The sequence below is a fragment of the Phaseolus vulgaris genome, chromosome 11, assembly GCF_051622355.1.
Source record: "Phaseolus vulgaris cultivar YP4 chromosome 11, ASM5162235v1, whole genome shotgun sequence".
NCBI classification, from domain to species: Eukaryota; Viridiplantae; Streptophyta; class Magnoliopsida; order Fabales; family Fabaceae; genus Phaseolus; species Phaseolus vulgaris.
The window spans coordinates 46352337-46376201 of record NC_143508.1 but is presented as its reverse complement, the minus strand read 5'-3'; the positions used below and the strand labels follow the sequence as shown (position 1 = coordinate 46376201).

Genomic DNA, 23865 nt, shown 5'->3' with positions numbered 1-23865 from the left:
CTAAGTCAAATACTTTACATTATGATAACTATGTATGATTGCTATTTAACATGTGTTTGAGAAAATTTATGCTGCTAACTTGAAGTTCACAAGATTTTTCTTACTAAACTAAATAAATAAATTGGTAAACTTTCTCTTATACTATCAACTTTTTGATTTTCCTATTGTTATCGTGGTGTTGAAGTTACTTGTAGACTTGATCAACAACAACCTAAATGCTGGCACTTAGAAAAATATAAGATACCATAGGTTAAGGGAAAATTGGCTAAAATGGTGTAATCCATCTTGAAAATTACACAAATAGACAATGGCAGAAAAAATTATAGAAATGAGTATTTTAATTTGTATTTTTAATCTTGTGGAGACTGTAAATTAGATCAATGAATGTTTTCATTTGTAGATGACTAAAAGAACAAATGACTAACAACCACAGGGAAGTCGAAGAGTTTGGAAGTGACCACAATCACACCACCAATCAATTTTTATTTTGGTTGTATGAGTACAACAACTGAATAAGGATGCTTCGAGATTCTCATTTACACTAAGTTTAAATTTAAACTTAATATTTATTAGTGTGAGTGGAGGTGACAACTTTAACATTCACAATTAATATTTAAATAGGCCATACTCCCTTCACATTGAACCACATTGAAATGTTTTTTTAACTGTGCCAAAAATTTTGAAATTTTTAGATGTGCCAATTTACCTTCAAGGTCATTTCTCTCTTTACATATTTGATATGATATATGCCATTTAATTTTATATTATGTTATATATAAATATTTTTTTTAAGAACTTATGAATATATTTTTATTATATATTTTTAGTCTTATGAATATTTTGATATGATATTATATATGAATATTTTTATATTATATTATTAGATATTAATGTTTTTTTTTTCAGTCTTACCATTATTTTTATATTATATTATATATGACTATTTTTATATTATATTATTATTTATGAATATTTATATTATATTATTACTTATGATTATTTATATTATATTATATACGAATATTCTTTTAAGATCTTATAAATATTTTTTTAGTCTTATGAATAATTTTTTAGTCTTATAAATATTTTGGTACGATATTATATATAAATTCTTTTAGTCTTATATTATTATATATTAATATTTTTTTTGTCTTACCAGTATTTTTACATTATATTATAAATGAATATTTGTATATTATATTATTATTTATGAATATTTTTATACTATATTATATATAAATATTTTTATATTATATAACATAAATATTTTTTTTGTCTTATGAATATTTACATATTATATTATTATATGTGAATATTTTGGTTAATATTTTGATTATAATTTTCAGGATTCATCTTATTAGAATTTCATGGCATCTCATCGCCTTCCGCGAGTAAGTCCCTATTGTGGCTTCAAGAAAAACATGTTACTAAAGATCTATTGAAAGGTAATGAAAAACTAGTGAGACCCAGAAGACATGCAATCTGGGTACTAAAGCATGATGACATACTTGACCAGATAGTCAAACACTTAATTGATCATTTTGGTTTTGCACATCTGTTAAAATTTAAGAACATTGACTTCAACCATCTAGTACTTACAAGATTAGTGGAAAGGTGGAGAACAAAGACTCACACCTTTCATTTTCCTCTCGGTGAAACAACTATTACATTGGAAGATGTGAAATTGGTATTGGGTCTACTTATCCATGGAGAGACTGTCACTGGGATTACTAGTGGTGATTTAGTATCTTTGTGTGAGCAATTGCTCAGATTTATACCATCTGCTACAACAATGAAAGGAAATGCAATTAATTTGTTTTGGCTTAATAACACTTTTTAAGAACTGCCACATCATGCAACCGACGATGTTATTACTCAACATACTCGACTCCACATATTAACACTTATTGAAAGTCTATTGATGTCTGATTCTTTAGGTAGTAAGGTACATTTAATGTACCTATTATTGTTGGCTGACTTGAATAATGTTAAGATTTATAGTTGGGGGTCAACTGTATTAGCTTCTTTGTACCATGCGCTTGATCACAAAATAGACTTTAAACAGGATAATATTGGAGGTTGCATACTGCTTTTATAGTGTTGGGCATGGGAATTCTGAACATACATTTCTCCATAACTTCAACCATTGATTGATGAAGAATTTGAACAAGGCGTTGGTTTCCCACTCGGGAAAAGGTATGTTATTTTTGTATTAATTTTCGAGACAAGAAAACAAAGTTCAACTAAGTTACTATCTTAGTTGTAAATTTCCTTATATTCCTTTGTTTACATTAGGTGGACTTGTAGGATGCATAGGACACACATAGGAGGAACCATTGTTCCCCAAATACGGACAATGCTTGATGGCATTAAAGCTAGAGAGATTGTAAATAATATATAAATTAACATACCATTTTAACTGAAAATTTTATATTTTTGATGTTTCAAACATTTATTTACAGTTTCTTTGGAATTCATATCAACTGGATTATGTTAGGTGCTTGATCACTATTGAGGTTTCCCCAATTACATGGGCGGTAGTTCCTCTCATATGTTTTGCAATGGTTGGATTTCGATAGAGTATTCCAAGTGACCCATTGAACCTTGATCAACTTCACAGAGAGGATATGAGAGGACGAATTGATTGATACTGGCCAAAATATCATGCCACATGGATAGCTATGTGGAATGACTGTCATAATCGTATAATTCAGGGAAATCAATTTAACGAAAATGGCCAATTGCATAACAAGTCAACATACATGCAATGGTACATCGACCATACTATCTGCTGCATCTCGCCTATGCAGTCACCGTTGAATAAAGATGTAAGTTCAATTACAAAATCATTTATTGTTCTTCATTAACTCATCTAAAATTAACACATTTTCAAAACAGTATGATATGCCACATGAGACTACACAACCTCACTATCAACATCATGTCGAGTCTTCTTCTCAAGTTGAATCGTTTCAACAACAATCTTTTCGTCCACCAGTTGTTCACCCGAATCATTTGTTCAAATATAGGGATCAACCTCACATGTCATTCCAATTGTCATTCCATCAACCACCTTTCAACTACTCAACATTTCCATCTCAACAATTTTTTTTGTTGGTCTATCAAATCCCTTTGTGATGTGAGTTGATTTTAGGATTGCACAATTTATGGTGGCACTTTGTTTATGAGTTTTTGTTTTAAGCAGATTATGGTGAGAAACCCAATGAAGATTTCCACTGTACACGAACTTAACCAAGTGGTTAAGTAAGTGTGAAGGTTCACTTTTAGAGGGCAAAGAGAAAAAAAACAATATAAGGTGATGATGATGATGAGGTGCGAAAATTAAAGAGTAAAATGGAAATACCAACAATATAGAAACCAAAAAAGGGAAAAGAAGAACACATGATCAAAAAAAGGAAGGGAAATGGCACATAGTGAAGAAAAGAAAAAGATGAAGAGATAAGAGAAAGCTTATGGATGGTGAGAGTGTGGTCACACCACTTGGAGGGGAAGGAGACTCCAAGATGACTGGTGAAGAGCCACCACTTGAGGTGTTGTGCACTCAAGATAAGACCCAAAGATAATAGGAGACCAACTCACTAAACACTCTGACAGAGTTTCTTTTCTATTCCCAATTCAATGTGAAATACATGAGGCAAGACACTCTATTTATAGGAGAGAGTGTCTTGGAGAACAAGATAGAGGGATATGGGTGTCATTTGTGAGAAACCTTCTAGAAGGTAGGTCAAAGTGGAGTGCCTCCCAAGCTAGCCTATATCTTCTAGGAACTAGGTTAAGGGGGAAGTTTTGGAAATGGTATCTAGAAGCTAGGTTTTTTTGGTGGGTTTGGCACAAGACCAATATTATACTAAGTACACCATAATCTAGTTTATTCTTCTATTTGACACCTATAAAGTGAGACCAATTTATTTTACATAAACTTGTCTTGTGAAAAGACTAGAAGGAAGAACAACTGATACATGTTTGGTTCTTCTTCTGTTGAGTCTTTTATGAGGCCTGGTGGGGTCTGGTCTTGTATGTTGAGATGATTGACTTAGTTGTGATGTATCTGTTGTGTCCTTGATCATCTGCTTGTCGAGTTGGATTGTATCACTTTGCAACCTCTACCATGACCCCCCCAATTTGCTTACAACCTAATGCCACTCATACAATATTATTGACTAACAATCCGGAAATCAGAGTGAGGACAATGAAGTCGAAGACACTGACAATGACATTCCACCTCCGACCCTCCTACTGTTACATCTGAACAACAATCACAAGAATGACCACGAAGACAACGAAGAAGACCACCATGTGGCACAACTTCTCATAGATGATACCTTTTCCTACATTTTTATTTTCTAATAATGTAGAAATTGTACTTATTTATCATTTTATAAAGATTGTTTAAACACTACCCTTTTATTTATAATTGTATAAACTATAAAGTTACTTCACGAACATAATTTTTTTTTAAAAACAAAAAAAATATTTTTAATTTTAACAATATTTAAAAAATACTAAATATTTTATATTATTGCACAACTTATTTATAATCCAACTTGATTTAAGATAAATTTGTTTTATGTGAAAAACAAATATTTAGTTTTAATTTTTTTAATATTATTTATCTATAAAATACAAATTTTGACAACATTTTTATTCAATTCATATAATTTTAAACAATTTCTAAATTATTATTATATACATTTTTTATTTTAAAAATATTTTTTATTTTAAAAAAAATCAAATTAGTGACAAATTAATATCTCACAAATTTGACTCAAAAATATCTATATATTCTCAAAAATCCTCTTATCATGCAACATTAAGTTTCAGAATTTTATCTACTTTCAATTATCATAATTAGTCACCTACGATCTTAAAATGAGTGTCACACATTATATTAATTTTTCATCATAATTCAGTGCCCCAGAGTGACTAGTTCTTAAACATGATAACATTATAAGAACTGTGATAGAAGATTCTTCAACAATATTTTTCCTTATTTGTTTGGTTGAACAGGCGCTTCGATTGTTGACGAAGACTAAAATTGATTTGAAGGCCAAGAATTTGGAAAACTCAACAGCACTAGACATAGCAGGTAGTGCAGAGATAAAGAACGTGTTAGTGAGGGCTGGTGCAAAACATGGTTCATCAGTTACTGATTCTCCAACCATTGCGGAAAAACAAAAGTTGAATATGACAGTTGCAGAGAAAATAATGATATTTGTAATTCGTATCAGAAGAGATATAACAGAAGACCAACGCCAGGCTTTTCTTATAGTTGCTGCTCTCATTGCAACTGCTACCTATCAGTCAGCACTAAGCCTCCCAGGTGGAGTTTATCAGGCTAATTTAGAGGATAATATCAGTAATGTAAGCATCAGTTCTAGAACTTCTGCTGGTACTCAAAGGAATGCTGGAACTTGTGTCATGTCTGAAGGTGATTTCATGACCTTATCCATTATGAATTCACTTTCTCTTTTGGTTTCAACAGTGGCAATCTGTATTGTGACGCCAAGTGGGATAGTGGGTTGTGTATTGTTAACGCCATTGATTTGGTTTGCCTACTGCTATCGGTATTCTTTGAAGGTGATAGCCCTCACTGTACCGATCGGCACCGGACGACCAAAGGGTGCACATTAAATAACTTAATTAAATAAGGAGCGTGATTACACGTGGAACAAACAGTTATAACTTCCGTTGAATAAGTCAAACACATTTTCTAGAACACTCCCTTGATTTCAGGAAACCACCAGGCACGACCCAGAGACCACTAAGCATGTCTCTAGCCATCAGTTGCTTGGCCCAGATGGCCAAGGCCCAAGTCAACCTACTAAAGGAACTTCTGAAAGGGGGAAAATGTACGTTTTCATAAGATCAGAGAATTCTCATTGAGCACCATCGCTGACTTGAGTGTCGGAGTGCAATCACAGGTACCCCCGCTGACCGGCCGAAGCACGCGAAGAGGAAGAGAGACTTGAAGAATAGGACAGCTAAGGACACGACAACCATTGTGTATCGACGTGGATCAATATTGCTCAGCCCCTAACATCCATACAGGTACAATTGGCGCCCACCGTGGGGCCGAGTAATCACTATTCCCAGACCTATGGATTCCAACAAGTGAAGATGGCTTCAACAGCAAACAACACCAACAATGACAATGCAGCAGAAGAACATAGGATGATGCTCCAAGCTCTCCAAGCCCAGATGCAGGAGTTGCTTCAGAAGGGAGTCACTGACCAGTTACGTCAGGAAGAGGAAAAGAAAAGAAAGGAAGAAGAACGCCAGCGGCATGCAGAGTAAATGGCTCAGTTAAAAGAGAAAAACAAAAGATTAATGGAAAGGCTCGAACAGTCTGAGCGTGAGGGACATTCACGTGCACCTACTCCACCACCACACCAATCTGGGACAAGAGCAATAGCCCAGACGGTGGCCCAAACAGTACATCACACGTCACTCGTCCAACAAACCCACCAAAGTGCGAGGCAGGTAATCCCAAACAGAGTAGCAAACCCAAGGGGCCATCCGTTTACGGATAATATCATAGCCACACCTCTCCCCAACAAATGGAGAGGTCTAACCATGAACCTCTATGATGGTTCCCCCTAATTCCATTGCTAGCTTTGATGCTTTGGAGTTAAAGTTTACTATGCAATATGCCACAAGTAGACCTCATCGGACGTCCTCCATGTCCCTTCTTAACGTCAAACAAGAAAGAGGATAATCCTTAAGAGCTTTCATGGACAGGTTTAGCAAAGTTTGTATGGGCATACACAATCTGAATCCAGATATAGCTATGCATCACTTGGTTTCGGCCATGCTACCCGGAAGGTTCATAGAAAGCCTTATCAAGCGGCCACCATACAACATGGACGAATTGAGAACAAGAGCGAAAAAATTCATGCAAATCGAGGAACATGTCGACTATCATCGAAAAACGCATGTCGAGAACACAAACAAAAATAAGGGGATTCGTCCTCCCATAGTACCGACCGACCGGGACCAATATCGTCCCAATAAGGGTCCTCGCTTCCAATGTTATACTCCGTTGGTCGTACCAAGGGGTAAAGTTTTGGATGAAGCACTGCAGACTGAGCTGATCCCAACACTGAAACAGTCACAAACTCCTCCCAATGCCAACACAGGTAAACGCTGCCAATACCATCGCAACTACGGTCATACAACCGAGGGTTGCCAAGCATTAAAAGACAAAATAGAAGAACTTGTCCAGGTCGGTCACCTTCGCAAGTTTGTGAAGACAACCATAACTACACCCAAATCGCCCCAGCGCGACCCTGATTCCCGAGAATGTTCGGGACGAAGAGACGACCGAACTCACGACGATCATCATCGCTGAAACAGAAGGAAACGAAGTGAAAGTCCGGTTAGACGGACAAGACCTAAAAGCGAAAGTCTCGAGCGTAGAAGTCGAACTAAGCAGAATGTTCATGCAGTTATCAATACAATCGCCGGACCAGTGTCACTCGGCGCACCTCCTCAAGAGGTCAATTACATTGCAGGTGGTTTCGCAAGCGGAGGATGTTCCAATTCGGCAAGAAAAAAACACTTAAGGGCGATCCAATTCGTCCATTCGGCCTCCACACACCGCTGATCCCGCTCAGAACGATCCCATGGTCATAACCGTGGAGATAGATAAGTTCGCAATCGCTAAGGTTCTGTTGGACCAGGGTAGCTCGGTCGACATCCTTTACTGGGAAACATTCAAGAAAATGCAGATTTCGGAGGCAGAGATACAACCTTACAACGAACAGATAGTTGGGTTTTCAGGAGAAAAGGGTAGATACAAGAGGATTCATTGACTTATTTACTACATTTGGCGATGACTACCTCAGCAAGACTATTAACATACGATATCTGCTAGTCAATGCCAGTACATCCTATAATATCTTGCTCGGTCGTCCATCCATCAACAGGTTGAAAGCCATTGTTTCAACCCTCACTTAGCCATGAAATTCCCCTTGGTCAATGGAGATATAGCCACAGTACATGTAGATTAGAAGATAGCGCGAGAATGCTATGTAGCTAACTTGAAGGTAGAGCCAACCCGAACGCTTTATACCACATCGACCGACCGATCCCCAGAATGAAGAGGTCAATCGCCGGAAAGACGTTCTACAGGAAGAGGATCCAGAAGGCACTTGGTTGCTCTGGTCGACCTAGACCCCCGGCTGGATGACCCTCGGATGGAAGCAGGGGAAGATCTTCAACCCATATTCCTCCATGACAAAGACCGCAAGACGAACATGGGAACGTCCCTTAAGCTGGACGATCGAGAAGCAATTGGTAAGACGTTAACGAAAAATGTTGACCTTTTTGCTTGGACTGCTGCAGATATGCCAGGGGTAAAATCGGATGTTATCACCCACCAATTATCTGTCTATAAAGAGGCTAGGCCGATCGCCCAAAAGAAAAGGAAATTAGGTGAAGAGCGGCGCACGAGAGGAAACAAACAAACTAGTATAGGCTGGTTTCATTCAAAAGGCCCATTACACAACGTGGTTGGCCAATGTTGTGATGGTAAAAAAGGCAAATGGTAAATGGAGAATGTGTGTAGACTATACAGATCTTAACAAAGCATGCCCGAAGGACTCGTATCCCCTACCTACTATCGACCGACTGGTCGACGGCGCGACCGGGCACCAAATCTTAAGCTTTCTTGATGCTTACTCAGGATATAACCAAATACAGATGTACCATCGCGACCGGGAGAAGACTGCATTCAGAACAGACTCCGACAATTTTTTCTACGATGTCATGCCGTTCGGCCTCAAAAATGCCGGAGCCACATACTAGCGATTAAGGGATCACGTCTTCCACGATATGATCGGTCGGAACGTGGAGGTATACGTTGACGACATTGCCGTTAAGTCCGATTCGTGCGAACAACATATTTCCGACTTGAAAGAAGTTTTCTAGGCCTTGCGTAAATATCGCATGCGCTTAAATCTGGAAAAGTGTGCGTTCGGCGTAGAAGAGGGAAAATTCCTAGGCTTCATGCTCACCCATCGGGGCATAGAAGCTAATCCAGAAAAATGCAAGGCAATCACAGAAATGAGAAGTCCCAGTGGACTTAAAGAGATCCAGCGGCTAGTGGGTCGTCTTACGTCATTGTCTCGGTTCGTACCTAAGCTTGCCGAACGAACGAGACCTATTATAAAACTATTGAAGAAAACAACTAAGTTTGAATGGACAGATATGTGTGAGCACAACTTCCTCCAACTGAAGACATTTCTGGCGTCACCACTGTTGATGAGCATATATTTATTCACACACAATAGCCTTAATCATATATTATTGGACTATAATAATAAATAAATCCATTGTTTTAATTAATATTCTTATAATTGGGTTTATTTGGGCCTTAACTATTATTATTGTTAATTTTGTGTTTTTAGAGTAAATTATCTGGAGGAAGAATCTACCTTTGTGAATGGGCCAAATATGCAAAAGTCCAAGTTGCTTCTAATGGCTTGTCTAATGGCTTACATGTTTTATAATTCTTGAAAATCTTGGTTTCTTGATCTTTGTTGTTTGGATTTTCTTAAAAATTTGATAAATAAGTTGGTATGAGAAACTTTTTGGTTGAATCCTTTGATAGACTATCCCTAGTGAGTTTTTTGAGCCTTAATTGATATATCATAATTTTTTTTTAGTGTGTTTTCACTCATGTTTGCTTATACTCTAGAACTTAGCTTGATTCTTTGTTTTACAACTGTGATTTACGTGCATGAACTGATATGATAAAGACATTCTTTGTTTAAATTAACCCACTAGCCATATTAGCCTACCTTTATGATAATCCATTTGTTAGCCCTTTGAGCCTATAGCCTTTTTCTTATTTTTAACCCTCATTACAAGCCTCAAGATAGAAAAAACCATGTTTGTCCCTACCTTAGAAGATGAAGGAGCTTTGAAATCATTTGGGAATAGGTTTTTGAATAAGTGTGGGGGTGTATGTCATTTTCATAGTTTACCTCTTCAGTTTTAAAGAAAAAGAAAAGAAAAGAGAAGGGATAGAAAAAAAAAAGGAATACAACAAGAAAAAGAAAAGCAAAGCAAAATAAATAAAATAAGAGTGGATCCTCTAATACATTGGATTGACTGTCTACTATATGAAAAAATGTATATCTTGAAATATAAAGAGGAGTTGAATTGTCATAATACTTACACTTGTTTTTAGACCTACCTATCATTGCTCCTTTGTTTTTCTATGGTTTTTAAGCCTCGTTTCCCCCTTTTACCTACCTTTACCTTAGCCTCACTACATCCCTTATAAAGTCCTCTTGATCTTTGATTGCATATTTTTTGATGGTTGTGAATATTAAAGTCTTCCTACGCATATGGTAGTGTTTGTCTGCATGGGTGGTGAGTGTAAATACAAACCCTAAACACTTGAGAGTAGGAGAGTGTTCAGTGAAGTTTTGTCAATTTTGATTCAACCTTCGATTTCAATTACCTGGTTGTATTTTAAAATATAGGAATTTCCATTCACATTTTTCTTGATTCCTTAATTTCTTGAAATTATATCATATTTGTCATTATGCATTCTTAGAATTTTCTATTTGTTATTTGCACTGTTTTTCTTTTATTTTTAAACCTTAGAATGTTTTGCCCAGGAGTGCAAAAGGATAAGTGTGGGGGTATTTGATGAGCATATATTTATTCACACACAATAGCCTTAATCATAGATTATTGGACTATAATAATAAATAAATCCATTGTTTTAATTAATATTCTTATAATTTGGTTTATTTGGGCCTTAACTATTATTATTGTTAATTTTGTGTTTTTAGAGTAAATTATCTGGAGGAAGAATCCACCTTTGTGAATAGGCCAAATATGCAAAAGTCCAAGTTGCTTCTTGAACCAAAACAGAAAACAAATTCTGAGGAGAAGAAAGAGAAAATAAAAGCTACAAGATTCCAGAAACAGAATTGGAAGCAAATCTTCTGCAAAATAAAAAGAATTATGGAAAGTGGAAACTGTTTACAAAATCTAAACTGCAATATTTTCCCAAGATCCTTGGAGCAGAAAAGCCTATAAAAGGACACAAGCATCAAGGAGAAAAAGAAGAGCTTCATAGGGTTTTCTTAGTTTATTTTCTTCTTTGTGATTCTTTTGTTTTGCCTCCGCATGGAAGGCTAAACCTTTTTGGTTGATTCCTTTGTAATTTTCCATTGAGTTCTGAGGTTTTGTTCAATAAAAGTTTCGATTTTTATTTCTCTATAACAGTTGTTTTTATTGTCTAATATTCTGGAAAACTAGTTTTTGTGAGAGGTTGTACTTGAACGCATGATTGAGAGTCTTCTTTATCTTAAACTTTGGTTTCTTAGTTAGTTCACATTGTTCTAATTAATTTCTTGGGCGCATGATTCAAGAGAGAGGAGATAAGCATTCCCATGGAGTATACGCATGGAACAAAGTGGGTATTGATTAAACTAGTAGACGCATGTTTTACTGGTGAGTTTCAGTTGAATCAGATCGACGCATATTCAATCTGGTTTAGCTCTGTTGGAGGATTGAGAAAAGATTAATCTTTAGAGAACCTGTGAAGAATTCAATGGTGGAAGAACTTGGGGATCAACCGCTTTTTATTTTCTATTTCAATCTCTTTTATATTTTCTGCACAACTATCTTACCCCCTTTTTATTATTATTGTTATTGCTAACTTTTATTGCTTGCAGATAAATTCTAAACCCTGATCAACTGATTTTACTATTGGATTCGTTGGGAGACGACTTGGGGACATTTGTCCATAATTATACTATCATCTCTCTAGTGTTAGACAAGTCTACGCTAAAATCATATTAATTTGACAACAATACGACAGCTACCAATTGGTCATCCAGAAACCCAACACACACGAACCTATCATAGTATACCTCACTGTTTCCAACGAAGTAGTAAGCTTTGTTCTAGTGCAGGAAATCGAAACGGAGGAACGGCCGGTATACTTCGTTAGCCGAGTCTTACATGACGCGGATGTCCGATATCAAATGGTGGAAAAAGTTGCACTGGCTTTGGTCATTACCGCACGACGAATGCAGATGTATTTCCAGAATCATCGGGTCATAGTTAAAACTAACTATCCCATTATGAAGATCCTCACCAAACCTGACCTAGCCGGACGGATGATAGGTTGGGCAGTCGAATTGTCTGAGTTCCATATCGAATACCAACCTAGGGAGGCCATTAAGTCCCAAGCACTTGCTGATTTCACAGCAGAGCTTACTCCTTATCCGACTGAAGAGAAGACATCCCGATGGACATTGTACGTGGATGGATCTTCAAACAGTCGTTTGTGCGGAGCAGAAGTTGTACTCGAAGGACCGGGAGAAATCGTTATCGAGCAAGCCATGAAGTTTGAATTTAAAACTTCAAATAATTAGGCCGAGTATGAAGCAATAATTGCAGGTTTACACCTAGCAATCGAGTTAGAGATAACTACTCTAATTTGTAAAAGCGACTCCCGCCTAGTCGTCGGACAACTCACAGAAGAATATGAGGTAAGAGAGACATTGCTTAAATAGTATTTCCATTTTGTGAAAAATCTCTTAAGCAGGTTCAAAGAAATCTCGTTCCAACATGTCCGGAGGGAAAATAACACTCGGGCAGACGCTCTGTCAAGATTGGCTATTGTCAAACAGAAAGGAGTCCATCGGTCGGTCATTCACCTGACCCTTGTTAAACCAAGTGTTGGCGCCGAAGAATGCATGGCGACCGATACTCAGCCTAACTGGATGACGCCTACCAAGCAATACCTGACCGAAGGAGTATGTGACCCGCAGTTGGAGAAAATGATGAAACAGCAGGCCGCCCGATACATACTCATTGACCAAGACCTCTATCGGAGAGGATACTCCCGTCCTCTCCTAAAATGTCTTAGCCCGGAGCAAGTCACTTATGTGATGGCCGAATTGCACGAAGGGGTATGTTGAACCCATTCTGGAGCACGAACCATGTCCACCAAAATATTGCGAGCCGGATACTATTGGCCGACCGTGCAAGGAGATTGCATCGAATATGTCCAAAAATGTGTAAAGTGTTAGGAGTTCGGCACCCTGTCACACAAAAAACCAGAAAATCTACACTACATCCTATCTCCCTGGCCCTTTGTGAAGTGGGGGATGGATATTATTGGACCCTTCGCACCAAGTTCCTTTTGGTCGGCGTCGATTACTTTACCAAGTGGATCGAGGCCGAACCATTGACAGCCATCACCGCCCGTAACGTCCAGAATTTTGTTTGGAAAAATATTGTTTGCAGGTTCGGTCTGCCTCAGGTTATTATCACCGATAATGGTCGACAATTCACTGACTGAGGGCTAGCTGAATTCTACGAAAAACTCCACATCAAGCATGTCATGAGTTTGGTCGGGCACCCTCAAACTAACGGTCAAGCTGAAGCCGCTAACAAAGTCATCCTCAACGAGTTGAAGAAAAGACTTGGTCCGGCCAAGGGAAATTGGACTGAAGAACTATTAGAAGTTCTCTAGGCCTACCGCTGTACTCCCCAGTCAACGACTTAGGAGACACCTTACAGTTTGACGTACGACACCGAGGTCATGATTCCGGTCGAAATCGGTGAGCCCTCATTACGCCGGCAAACATTAGACTTGGATTTAAACAAAGAAAGCTTGCTGGTCGGCCTCGACCTCATCAACGAATTAAGAGACAAATGCAGGATAAGAGAAGAAGCATGCAAGATACGGGCGACAAGAAAATATAATTCGAAGGTGAAGCCAAAAAGTTATCGAAAAGGAGATTTGGTTTGGCGCATGCGCAGCGACGCTCGGAAGGACGACGAGAAATTTTCAAGCAACTGGGAAGGACCATTCCGTATTGCCAGCACCGCAACCGGCGGAGCGTATTATTTAGAATATTTATCAGGTAAATCTGTACCAAGAACGTGGAATGCCACGCATATCAAATTATATTAGTTTAATTAACCGAGCGGTCGGTCTGAATTATAACTTAAACGTTATAAGAAATTACCAAATTTGGTCAGAAATTAATAATTTTCATTATTAATTTAATTAATCGAGCGGTCAATCTGAATTATAACTTAAACGTTATCTGAAATTACCTATTTTGGTCAGAAATTAATAATTTTCATTATTAGTTTAATTAACTGAGCGGTCGGTCTGAATTATAACTTAAACGTTATCAGAAATTAAAAACTTTGGTCAGAAATTAATAAAATTCATTATTAGTAAAGCAAATAAATTGTTCAAAGCCCACACCCCGGGTCCAGGCAATAGCAACCTCAAACAATATCAATGATATCATCTGCTTGCATGGTTTCATCCGGTTGCGTGGTATCGTCAGGTTGATGTGTCTCCACGGTCTGGTTCCCCTGATCAATGTCTTCGGCATCCTCAGCCCCAAGCGGCATTAGTTGGTCGTTTATCACATCCATACCGGAGTCGTACCGCGGGTCATCGGCCGACACACCATGGTAAAAGGCCACCTGACGAACACCTTGGTTGAACGACTCCTCATTGATACTCAACATGAAGCCCTGAAGTTGTTCAACTTGGGCACTGAGTGATTCCTTGTCAGCAGCCAAATCCTCTTTTTCCTTTACTACATCAGCTCGTTCGGCCATCACTTGGTTTAACGTGGTCTTGAGAGCCTCTTGTTCTTCTTTGGCTAACCGCGCCTCATTCCGAGCGTCGTTAACGGCCTTCAGAGCCTCTTTCAACGAGACGGCCGATTCACTCAGTTGGGTTTTCAATTTATGAATTGACACTGTCTTCGCTCTTTTTAGCTCATCGCCGATGGCCCTGCTTACCACTGCCGCTCGGCACTGTAAATCGACCATCTCTTCGATTAGGTCCAAGGTGGGAATAGCAGCTAAGACACCTTCATCATTCGGGCGTAAGTCAAATTGCTCACTGGGCTGCCGGACGATGTCCGAGCCTCAGAACGAGGTGCCTTAGTCGGACGCCCCCTTTTCTTGCCTTGAGCCGGTGCAGCAGCAGGCTCAACCGGCACAACCTCCCCAACGGTCGGTTGAGGCGGGATACCAGCGACGACAAAAATCTTTCTAGCTTTGGCCTGCCTCTTAAGGCTATTCATGAATTTCCTCAAGTTGGGATCCATTTTCAGAACAATATCTGCAAAATATACGCACAATTAAGAAACATCAAGTTATTAACGAAACGACCGAAAGGGAAAGGTGCTCACCATTCAGATTCGCACATTGCTTGGATGACCCATAAAGAGCTACCAATTCCCGGGTAGGAAGTCTACACGACAGTTGGTTTACAATCATCAAAATTTCCTTATCAATAGGGGATAAAGATTCCCAAAATCGATTATCAAGGGAAGTGGGTTTCTCGGTCCAGTGGAATGGAAATTTAGTAGTCCCATCGGCATTGTAAAACAAATCTCGGCCGTCCGGCTCGACAAAAACTTTGAAATAATACTCCTTAAAATTTTTGTAAGAGGTGGTGAATGTGGCAAAACGCACATTCTCGGACGGCTGGACAGGGACAACCATCCTACAGGAGTACTCGGATGGGTATTATAGTAGTATAAAAAAGACTCGGGTGTAGGCGTAAACCCAAAAATCTGACAAATGATTCGGAAGGCTTGTAAAATTGCCCACGAATTTGGATGTGATAAGTGTCTAATTTCAGTAATATTTCATATTAAAATATAGGCACTTATGAGGATTTATTGCTAATTTACATATAAAATAATCCCTAATTTATGAATTTATACATTTATACATTTTTTATGATCTTTTTTGAATAAGAGTATTTTATTCCCAAATTTGGTGTTAATTGCAGATTTCTAAGGATGATTGGAGATTTGGATTAAAGATGAATGATTTGAGCTAAAAAGATAAAGATAGAAGGTCCCAGAATGGAAAAATATGCAAAGAAAGATTGGGCCTTTTTTTTATGTTTTATCATTTAGCCCATTAGCGCGACACAATAAACAACCTAACCCTAGAAAACTAGGATAAATAGAGGGCTAGAGGCTCAACCTTAGGGTGCCAGATTGAGAGGAAAACACCATAGAGTGAATTGTAACCCAATTGGGGGAATGGAAGGTGATAGAAGTATGCGTGGCTAATTCTACCTTTGGGATTGGGAGTAATCTGCTCAAACTCTTATGTATTGAGGTGATATTTTATATATTAATATTCAGTTCTTGATTGATTATTGATATTGTTGTTTTACTTTTAATTTTCCGTGACAAATTGAGAATCTTAAATCTGACCTGGAGGTATTTTTAGGGTTCGGACCTAAACAACAATACTTAACATATTTAAGTGCTAGGAATAGACTTGAAATGTTAATTGCTATTAACGTCTGAGCTTCGTTCTAAGTTGTTCTTATAATTATGCGAGGGATCGATAGTTAGGGAACATTCTTAAGAATTTTATATGCGAGGAATCGATATAAATGATTTTTATACGGGCATCAATTTCAATTAAAGAACTTAATATTGACATGCTAATCAAAATACATGAGAGTGAGAGGGATGACACCTAATCCCTATTTTTCCAATTGAAACCATTAATTCTTTGTCTGTTTTCTTATTGATCATCGCCAACACAACCACTTTCAATACACTTTTAATTGTTTAGTTCTATATTTAGCGATTATTGTACTTGATAATTCACTGTTCCTTGTGGGATCGATATCGTCCTTAGGGACAATTATTACTTTTGACAAACACAGTGCACTTGCCGTAAAAAGTCATCAAGTTTTTGACGCCGTTGTCGGGGAACAGGTTTGAATTGTTGAGTATAATTTCCTAAATATTGTAAATATTTTATTTTATTTTATTTGTTTTGATTTTGTTTATTTTATTAAAATTAGATTTGATTTGATTTTATTATAGATTTGCTCTTTTAAAAAAGAAAGTTGTTGATTTCATATTCTTTTCTTTTATTTTTTTACGTTATTTAATTTAGTTTATTTTTATTTTATTTTATTTTGTTTTGATTTTGTTTTGTTTTGTTTTATTATATTTTATTTTAGTTTTTTTTAGGATTATTTTATTACTAGTTTTAGTTTTTATTTCTACGTAAGCTAGTTAGTTAGAATATTAGTTAGTTAGGTTACAATTATAGTTTTCAGATTTTTTTTTTAGCTTTATTTATTTTTAATTTTTATTTATTTTATTTCTAGTATTTATTTTTTATTTTTAAGTATGTTATTTCTTGTTTTTATTGTTTTCTTTTATTCTGTTTCTAGTTTTTATTTTATCTATATATTTTTTTAATATTTTTGTTATTTTTTCTTAACGTCATTTTAGTGTTTTATTTTTGTTTTTGTTTTATTTTTATTTTATTTTATATATTTTGTTTTTATTTTTATCTTCAAATTTATTTTATTTTATTCTTTTTAAAGAAAAAAAAGTTCTCTGTTTTTTCTCTCCACTAATATCTTTTAGGAAGAAAGCAACATGACAGAACAACAAGCACCACTTACTAAGAAGACACTTGGAGATTATGTCATGTACCAAGGACCAATACATTTTTCTAGTATTGCAATACCTACTACTTGAAAATAAATCCCGATTTTCTCACTCTTATCAGTGCCTATCAATTTACAGAAATGGAACATGAGGATCCATATTCACATTTGGATACATTTTATGAATTGGTAGGAACAATGGGTTTTCAATCATGTGATCTTGAAAATGTTTATATGCGCTTGTTTTCTTTTTCATTGGCAGGAAATGCTAAGAAATGGCTCAAATCACTTCCAAATCAGAGCCTCACTAGCTGGAAGGATGTAGAGGAAATTTTTTTGCAAAGATTTTTTTCAATTTCTCGCTACATCAAAGCAAAGTCTGAAATCTCTATGTTCAGACAAGGAGCAAATGAAGTCTTTTGTGATACATGGGAAAGATTTAAGATGATATTGAGAAAATGCCCAAATCATGGGTTTGAAGATATTGCTCAACTGAGCATATTCCTAAATGGTCTCAGATATGACATAAAGATGCTCCTAGATGCTGCAGCTGGTGGCACAATGATGGCCCTTGATGTAGACCAAGCGACAATAATTATTGATGCATTGGCATCAACTGATTATAAAGCCCAACATGATGGGCAAGATCTTCAGAATAAAGGGTTGTTAGAAGATGCACTCTGGCTAAAAATAAGATTCTGACACAGCAGATTGAGCAACTAACTGCACAAATGGCTAAATTGCCCCAACAATTATATGTTGTTCATTCATCTCAAAGCCAAAGTCAGTCAATCAGGTGTGATTTTTGTGGAGGTGTTCATCCTAATGGTCACTATTTTTATCAGAACAATTCACCTGAAGTTGAGGATCCATCCATGCTTGAAAGAATGAATAAAGTTGAAGACGCTCTGACCAAGATTGTGAGCGCGCATGACAATATTGTGAGAGCGCAGGACAATAGCATGGCCATGATTAGGAGTATAGAGATCCAGATGTAACAGTTGAACAAACAAATTGCACAAATTGCAGAGGAACAAAGTGGCCAGTTTTCAGTCAATAGGCAAACCAATTCAAAAGAGCATTGCGATAATGTAGTGGCTAAAAAAGAAGAAAAAGATGAGACAGAGGGGAAGAGAGATGAGAAAGAGAGAAGTGAGGAGGAAAATATAAAGAAGAAAAGTGAAAATAAGGAGAGAGGAGTTTTTGAAAAAGATTTATCATATCCTCATTCTCCTTCAAAAAGAGAGAAGGAAAGAAAATTCTTTGATAAATTGCTCCTTAAAAATTATTTTGCAGGAAATTTGAAGCAAGATTCAACATTTGAAAGATTTCGAAAGAATAGGAGCTATATTGAAGAAAAAAATATAGAGCTGGAGGATAGATACAATGTCATTATTAAAAAAGGCTTGCCTAAAAAATTCAAGGACCCAGGGAGTTTTAACCTTCCCGTGTCTATAGGTGCTTTATTAGTAGCCAATGCTTTATTGGATTTGGGAGCAAGCATAAATATAATTCCTTTGGCAATGCTGAAGAAAATAAGTGATTTGGAGATTAAACCCACCAAGATGACTTTAAAGTTAGCTGATCAAGTAACCAAGTATCCATATGGTATGGTGTGGTTGAAGATGTTCTCGTCAAGGTGAATAAATTCACATTCCCTGTGGATTTTGTTGTGATGGACATGAAAGAAGATGAGGAGGTTCCCTTGATAGTTGGAAGACCCTTTATGAAGACTGCTAGAATCATAGTTGATGTCGACAAAGGAGAACTTCAAGTTAGAACTCAAGATGAGGAGGTAACTTTAAATCTTTTTAATGGTCTTAAAAATTTTAATACAGGGGAAGAATGTGTACAGAAGGATGGATCACAGAGATATTCCACCTTCAAATAAACAGGCGTCAAGCTAGATGACGTTAAACGAATGCTTACTGGGAGGCAACCCAATCCACATTTTAGTTTTATGTTGTTACCTTTGTTTATTTTATTTTTCAAAAAAAAAAAAAAATCTTGTATGCCTCCTAATCATTTTGCAGGTTATGTATTTTGACCTGAGGACAGGTTCTATTAGTCAAAGGGGGCAGATCCAGCAAATGAAGCAAGACTATAGATAAAGATTTTAACAAAAAGTTGGATGACTTCTTAAGAAGAGAGGATTGAGCAAAAATATGGTTCTATCTATCTAGTTCTCTTTTCTTTTCAATTATTTAAATTTTATTTTCTGTTTAGTTTTTATTTATTTTATTTTATTTTTCGGTTATTTTGTTTTTTGTTTATTTGTTTTTTTTTAGTTTGTTTTAATTGCTTATTTTGTATTTTGAATAAATTTGTTGTTTTTGTTAGTTTGTTAGTTTTAGGTTTTGAATTATCTTTCTTGAATAAATTTTCAGTTTTAATTTGTTTGCTTTCTAGTTTATTTTTCTCAAATAAAAAAAAAACTAGAATATTAATTTTGAATTGTGGAAAAAAGAATTTGTGTTTAAATATTAAATAGTGAGATGAATTAGACACAGGTTAGAAAAGAAAATATGATTGAATCCCTATTCAAATGTAGTTAAAATTATGATACATGAAAATTTAATAGGATGATTGATTAGGACAAATAATGACAAGAGAAAAAGGAATGAGACCATTTAAACCAAGTGAGTGTGTGAACCTTAAACAGTTTTGAGGGTTTTACTGATGAATTGACAGTTGTGGGTGCTTAATTTTTATTTTTGTTGCATCATAAAAGAGAATGAAGATGATTGAGGCATTTGTTTGTGTTAATTAGAAGCCAAGGCCAAAAAGCCAACATTTATATTAGAATTCCATTTTTTTTATATCCCCTTTGGGCCAAGAAATTTTTTGTTAATATTGCACCTTAACCTTTATTGATATAATTTTCTACCCTTTAGCATGTCTAAGGAAGGAGAACATAGATGCAATACATATAGAAAAGGAAATGGTTGGTTCTGATTTTGAAAGTTCAAAAAGTTGAAAATATGAAGAATCTTTTCCTATTATTGAAAACAAAACAACAACAAAAGAAAGAGAAACAGAAGAAGAAAAAGAAATAAAAAAAAGAAAGATAGAAAAAAATTTCATGAAAATCATGAAAAGAAAGAAAATGAGGAAAAAGGTGACATCGAAAGAAAGTGGTAATTAGATAACATATATGTTCTCTATAATTGAATTGTAGGTATGTTCTTCTTCTTTAAGATGTGCATTTTGCTATCTAAGAAAAACCAATATTTTTTGGAAGCCCAGCCTCATTACAACCCTGGAAAAGACCTCAAGATTCATGTTTCTAATATGTTTGTGATTTGAAGATGAAATGAAAAGCAACTGTGATTTGTTATGATTCAGTGAAAATAGAGAGAAACACTTACCCGTGAGCATATGAGAAGATATTCCTTGATGAATTGTCATTTATTTGTTTTGATTTGATCCTGGAAATTGATTGTGTTTATAATTTTCTATATTTGAATTTGGAAGCATCATAAGTTTGTAATTTGATTTGTTGTTTAGTGAATTAAGCTGTTTGATATTTAAATTCAAATATATTCATTTACATTGCTTGAGGACAAACAAGATTCTAAGTTGGGGAGAGTGATAAGTGTCTAATTTCAGTAATATTTCATATTAAAATATAAACACTTATGAGGATTTATTGCTAATTTACATATAAAATAATCCCTAATTTATGAATTTATACATTTTTACATTTTTTATGATCTTTATTTGAATAAGAGTATTTTATTCCCAAATTTGGTGTTAATTGCAGATTTTTAAGGAAGATTGGAGATTTGGATTAAAGATGAATGATTTGAGCTAAAAAGATAAAGATAGAAGGTCCCAGAATGAAAAAAAGATGCAAAGAAAGATTGGGCCTTTTTTATGTTTTATCATTTAGCCCATTAGCGCGACACAATAAACAACCTAACCCTAGAAAACTAGGATAAATAGAGGGCTAGAGGCTCAACCTTAGGGTGCCAGATTGAGAGGAAAACACCATAGAGTGAATTGTAACCCAATTGGGAGAATGGAAGGTGATAGAAGTATGCGTGGCTAATTTTACCCTTTGGGATTGGGAGTAATCTGCTCAAACTCTTATGTATTGAGGTGATATTTTATATATTAATATTCAGTTCTTGATTGATTATTGGTATTGTTGTTTTACTTTTAATTTTTCGTGACAAATTGAGAATCTTAAATCTGACCGGGAGGTATTTTTAGGGTTCGGACCTAAACAACAATACTTAACATATTTAAGTGCTAGGAATAGACTTGAAATGCTAATTGCTATTAACGTCTGAGCTTCGTTCTAAGTTGTTCTTATAATTATGCGAGTGATCGATAGTTAGGGAACATTCTTAAGAATTTTATATGCGAGGAATCGATATAAATGATTTTTATACGGGCATCAATTTCAATTAAAGAACTTAATATTGACATGCTAATCAAAATACACGAGAGTGAGAGAGATGACACCTAATCCCTATCTTTCCAATTGAAACAATTAATTCTTTGTCTGTTTTCTTATTGATCATCGCCAACACAACCACTTTCAATACACTTTTAATTGTTTTGTTCTATATTTAGCGATTATTGTACTTGATAATTCATTGTTCCTTGTGGGATCGATATCCGTCCTTAGGGACAATTATTACTTTTGACAAACGCAGTGCACTTGCCGTAAAAAGTCATCAGGATGCAACTGGGTCGGCGCAATGTTTAGAATCCGAAGGACTCTCATAGTGAAATCATCGAAGGGAAAAGTTATATCCAAATGAGAAAAGAAAGTGCTACATACAAAGAAGAAATCATGAGGGGCGTTTTCCCGACCGTGGCACACACGGTCGGTCACACCGCATATATCAATAGCCAATGCCTTGGTCGAGTAGTCTGGCCCTAGGAAATCTTTGTGCAAAGAGAGAAATTCATCTAAATCGTCAGCAGTCTTAATTTTGCTAGGAATTTGGAGGACGGACGGATCAACCCAATCATAGCTTGGGTCGTCTGACGACGACTAACTCGCACTACCAGATGCAGAGCGAGTCAAAGACGAATCTACGTTATTAGAAGACTCTACAAAAGAAGGCATAACTAACCTCAACTGTAGATTCAACGATGAAACTGACACTGGCAACAGACTTGGCACTCGACACTCGGAGCAAATGGCGCAAGATTCAGGGAGCAGAAGAAATTGGAAAACCTTCAAACTTACAAATGAGGCGCTATTTATAGGCTGGGAGGTGAGAGAAGAAAACCCCAGTGATCGTCCAACACCGTTAGGTCAAAACCAATCCAACGGTTAAGTGCATCCGGCATACGAAACAACGCAAAATCCTCACCGTTGAACCCATAAAGATGGGACAACGCCCCCAAACGGCAGCTCTGCCATGCGTCACATCTCTGCCACGCATTTAGTGATGCCAGCTATCAAGCACTACCTCGGAAATCCCACGCGTACCGGTCGGCACCGAACGACCGAAGGGTGCACATTAAATAACTTAATTAAATAAGGAGCGTGGTTACACGTGGAACAAACAGTTATAACTTCCGTTGAATAAGTCAAACGCGTTTTCTAGAACACTCCCTTGATTTCAGGAAACCACCAGGCACGACCCATAGACCACTAAGCATGTCTCTAACCATCAGTTGCTTGGCCCAGATGGCCAAGGCCCAAGTCAACCTACTAAAGGAACTTCTGAAAGGGGGAAAATGTACGTTTTCATAAGATTAGAGAATTCTCATTGAGCACCATCGCTGATTTGAGCGTCGGAGTGCAATCGCAGATACCCCCACCGACCAGCCGAAGCACGCAAAGAGGAAGAGAGACTTGAAGAACAGGACAGCTAAGAACACGACAACCATTGTGTATCGACGTGGATCAATATTGCTCAGCCCCTAACATCCATACAGGTACACCCACTAATGCTACCTCAATTGTGAGTTTGGTTATGGCGTGTTTATTCCCCTCCTTGCACTCTGGAGTGCGTTGGGCGTTTTCTTCAGTGTATCATAGACTTAAGCGTCGTGAAGAGAACAGGGAAATTGAAACAAGGAATGGTGCAACAGGAAGAAACATATGGTAGGAGACTTTATCTTTAGTAGAAAGAAAATCTAATAAAGCAAATGAGGAAACAAATATGTGGCAATATATATATATATATATATATATATATATATATATTTATTTTTTCGTATTTTTTACAATACATTTCGAAATACAAAATAAAAATTACATATTGAGGCACATGAAGTCCTTTCTTCCTCGAAATTATAACTTTTATTTTATATTTTGAATTCTTTTATTTTATATTTTGAAATACAGAATTGAAAATAAAAAATAAAAAATTTATTCTAAAATAAAATATAAAGTTTGTATTTTAAAATGTAATCTAAAATTTGTA

The 23865-nt window shown here is 36.2% G+C and overlaps 1 protein-coding gene and 1 pseudogene across 1 annotated transcript; one reads left to right on the top strand and one right to left on the bottom strand.

Annotated features, from left to right (window-relative positions):
• Positions 1-1706: 1706 nt before the first annotated feature.
• On the top strand, positions 1707-23547 carry LOC150023300 (uncharacterized). Its single transcript, XM_090297796.1, has 6 exons — positions 1707-1736; positions 1938-1945; positions 2296-2386; positions 2715-2828; positions 5029-5603; positions 23376-23547. The coding sequence occupies exons 1-6, from the start codon at positions 1707-1709 to the stop codon at positions 23545-23547; spliced, it is 990 nt and encodes a 329-aa protein (XP_090153922.1).
• Positions 17841-17946, bottom strand: LOC137811505 (small nucleolar RNA R71; annotated as a pseudogene).
• Positions 23548-23865: the final 318 nt, after the last annotated feature.

Coding starts and splice junctions, on each gene's coding strand:
- LOC150023300 (XM_090297796.1), top strand. CDS start 1,707: ATGGAGAGACTGTCACTGGGATTACTAGTG. Junction 2,387..2,714: donor GCATTAAAGCTAGAGAGATT/GTAAATAATATA, acceptor CGTATAATTCAG/GGAAATCAATTTAACGAAAA. Junction 2,829..5,028: donor AGTCACCGTTGAATAAAGAT/GTAAGTTCAATT, acceptor TTGGTTGAACAG/GCGCTTCGATTGTTGACGAA.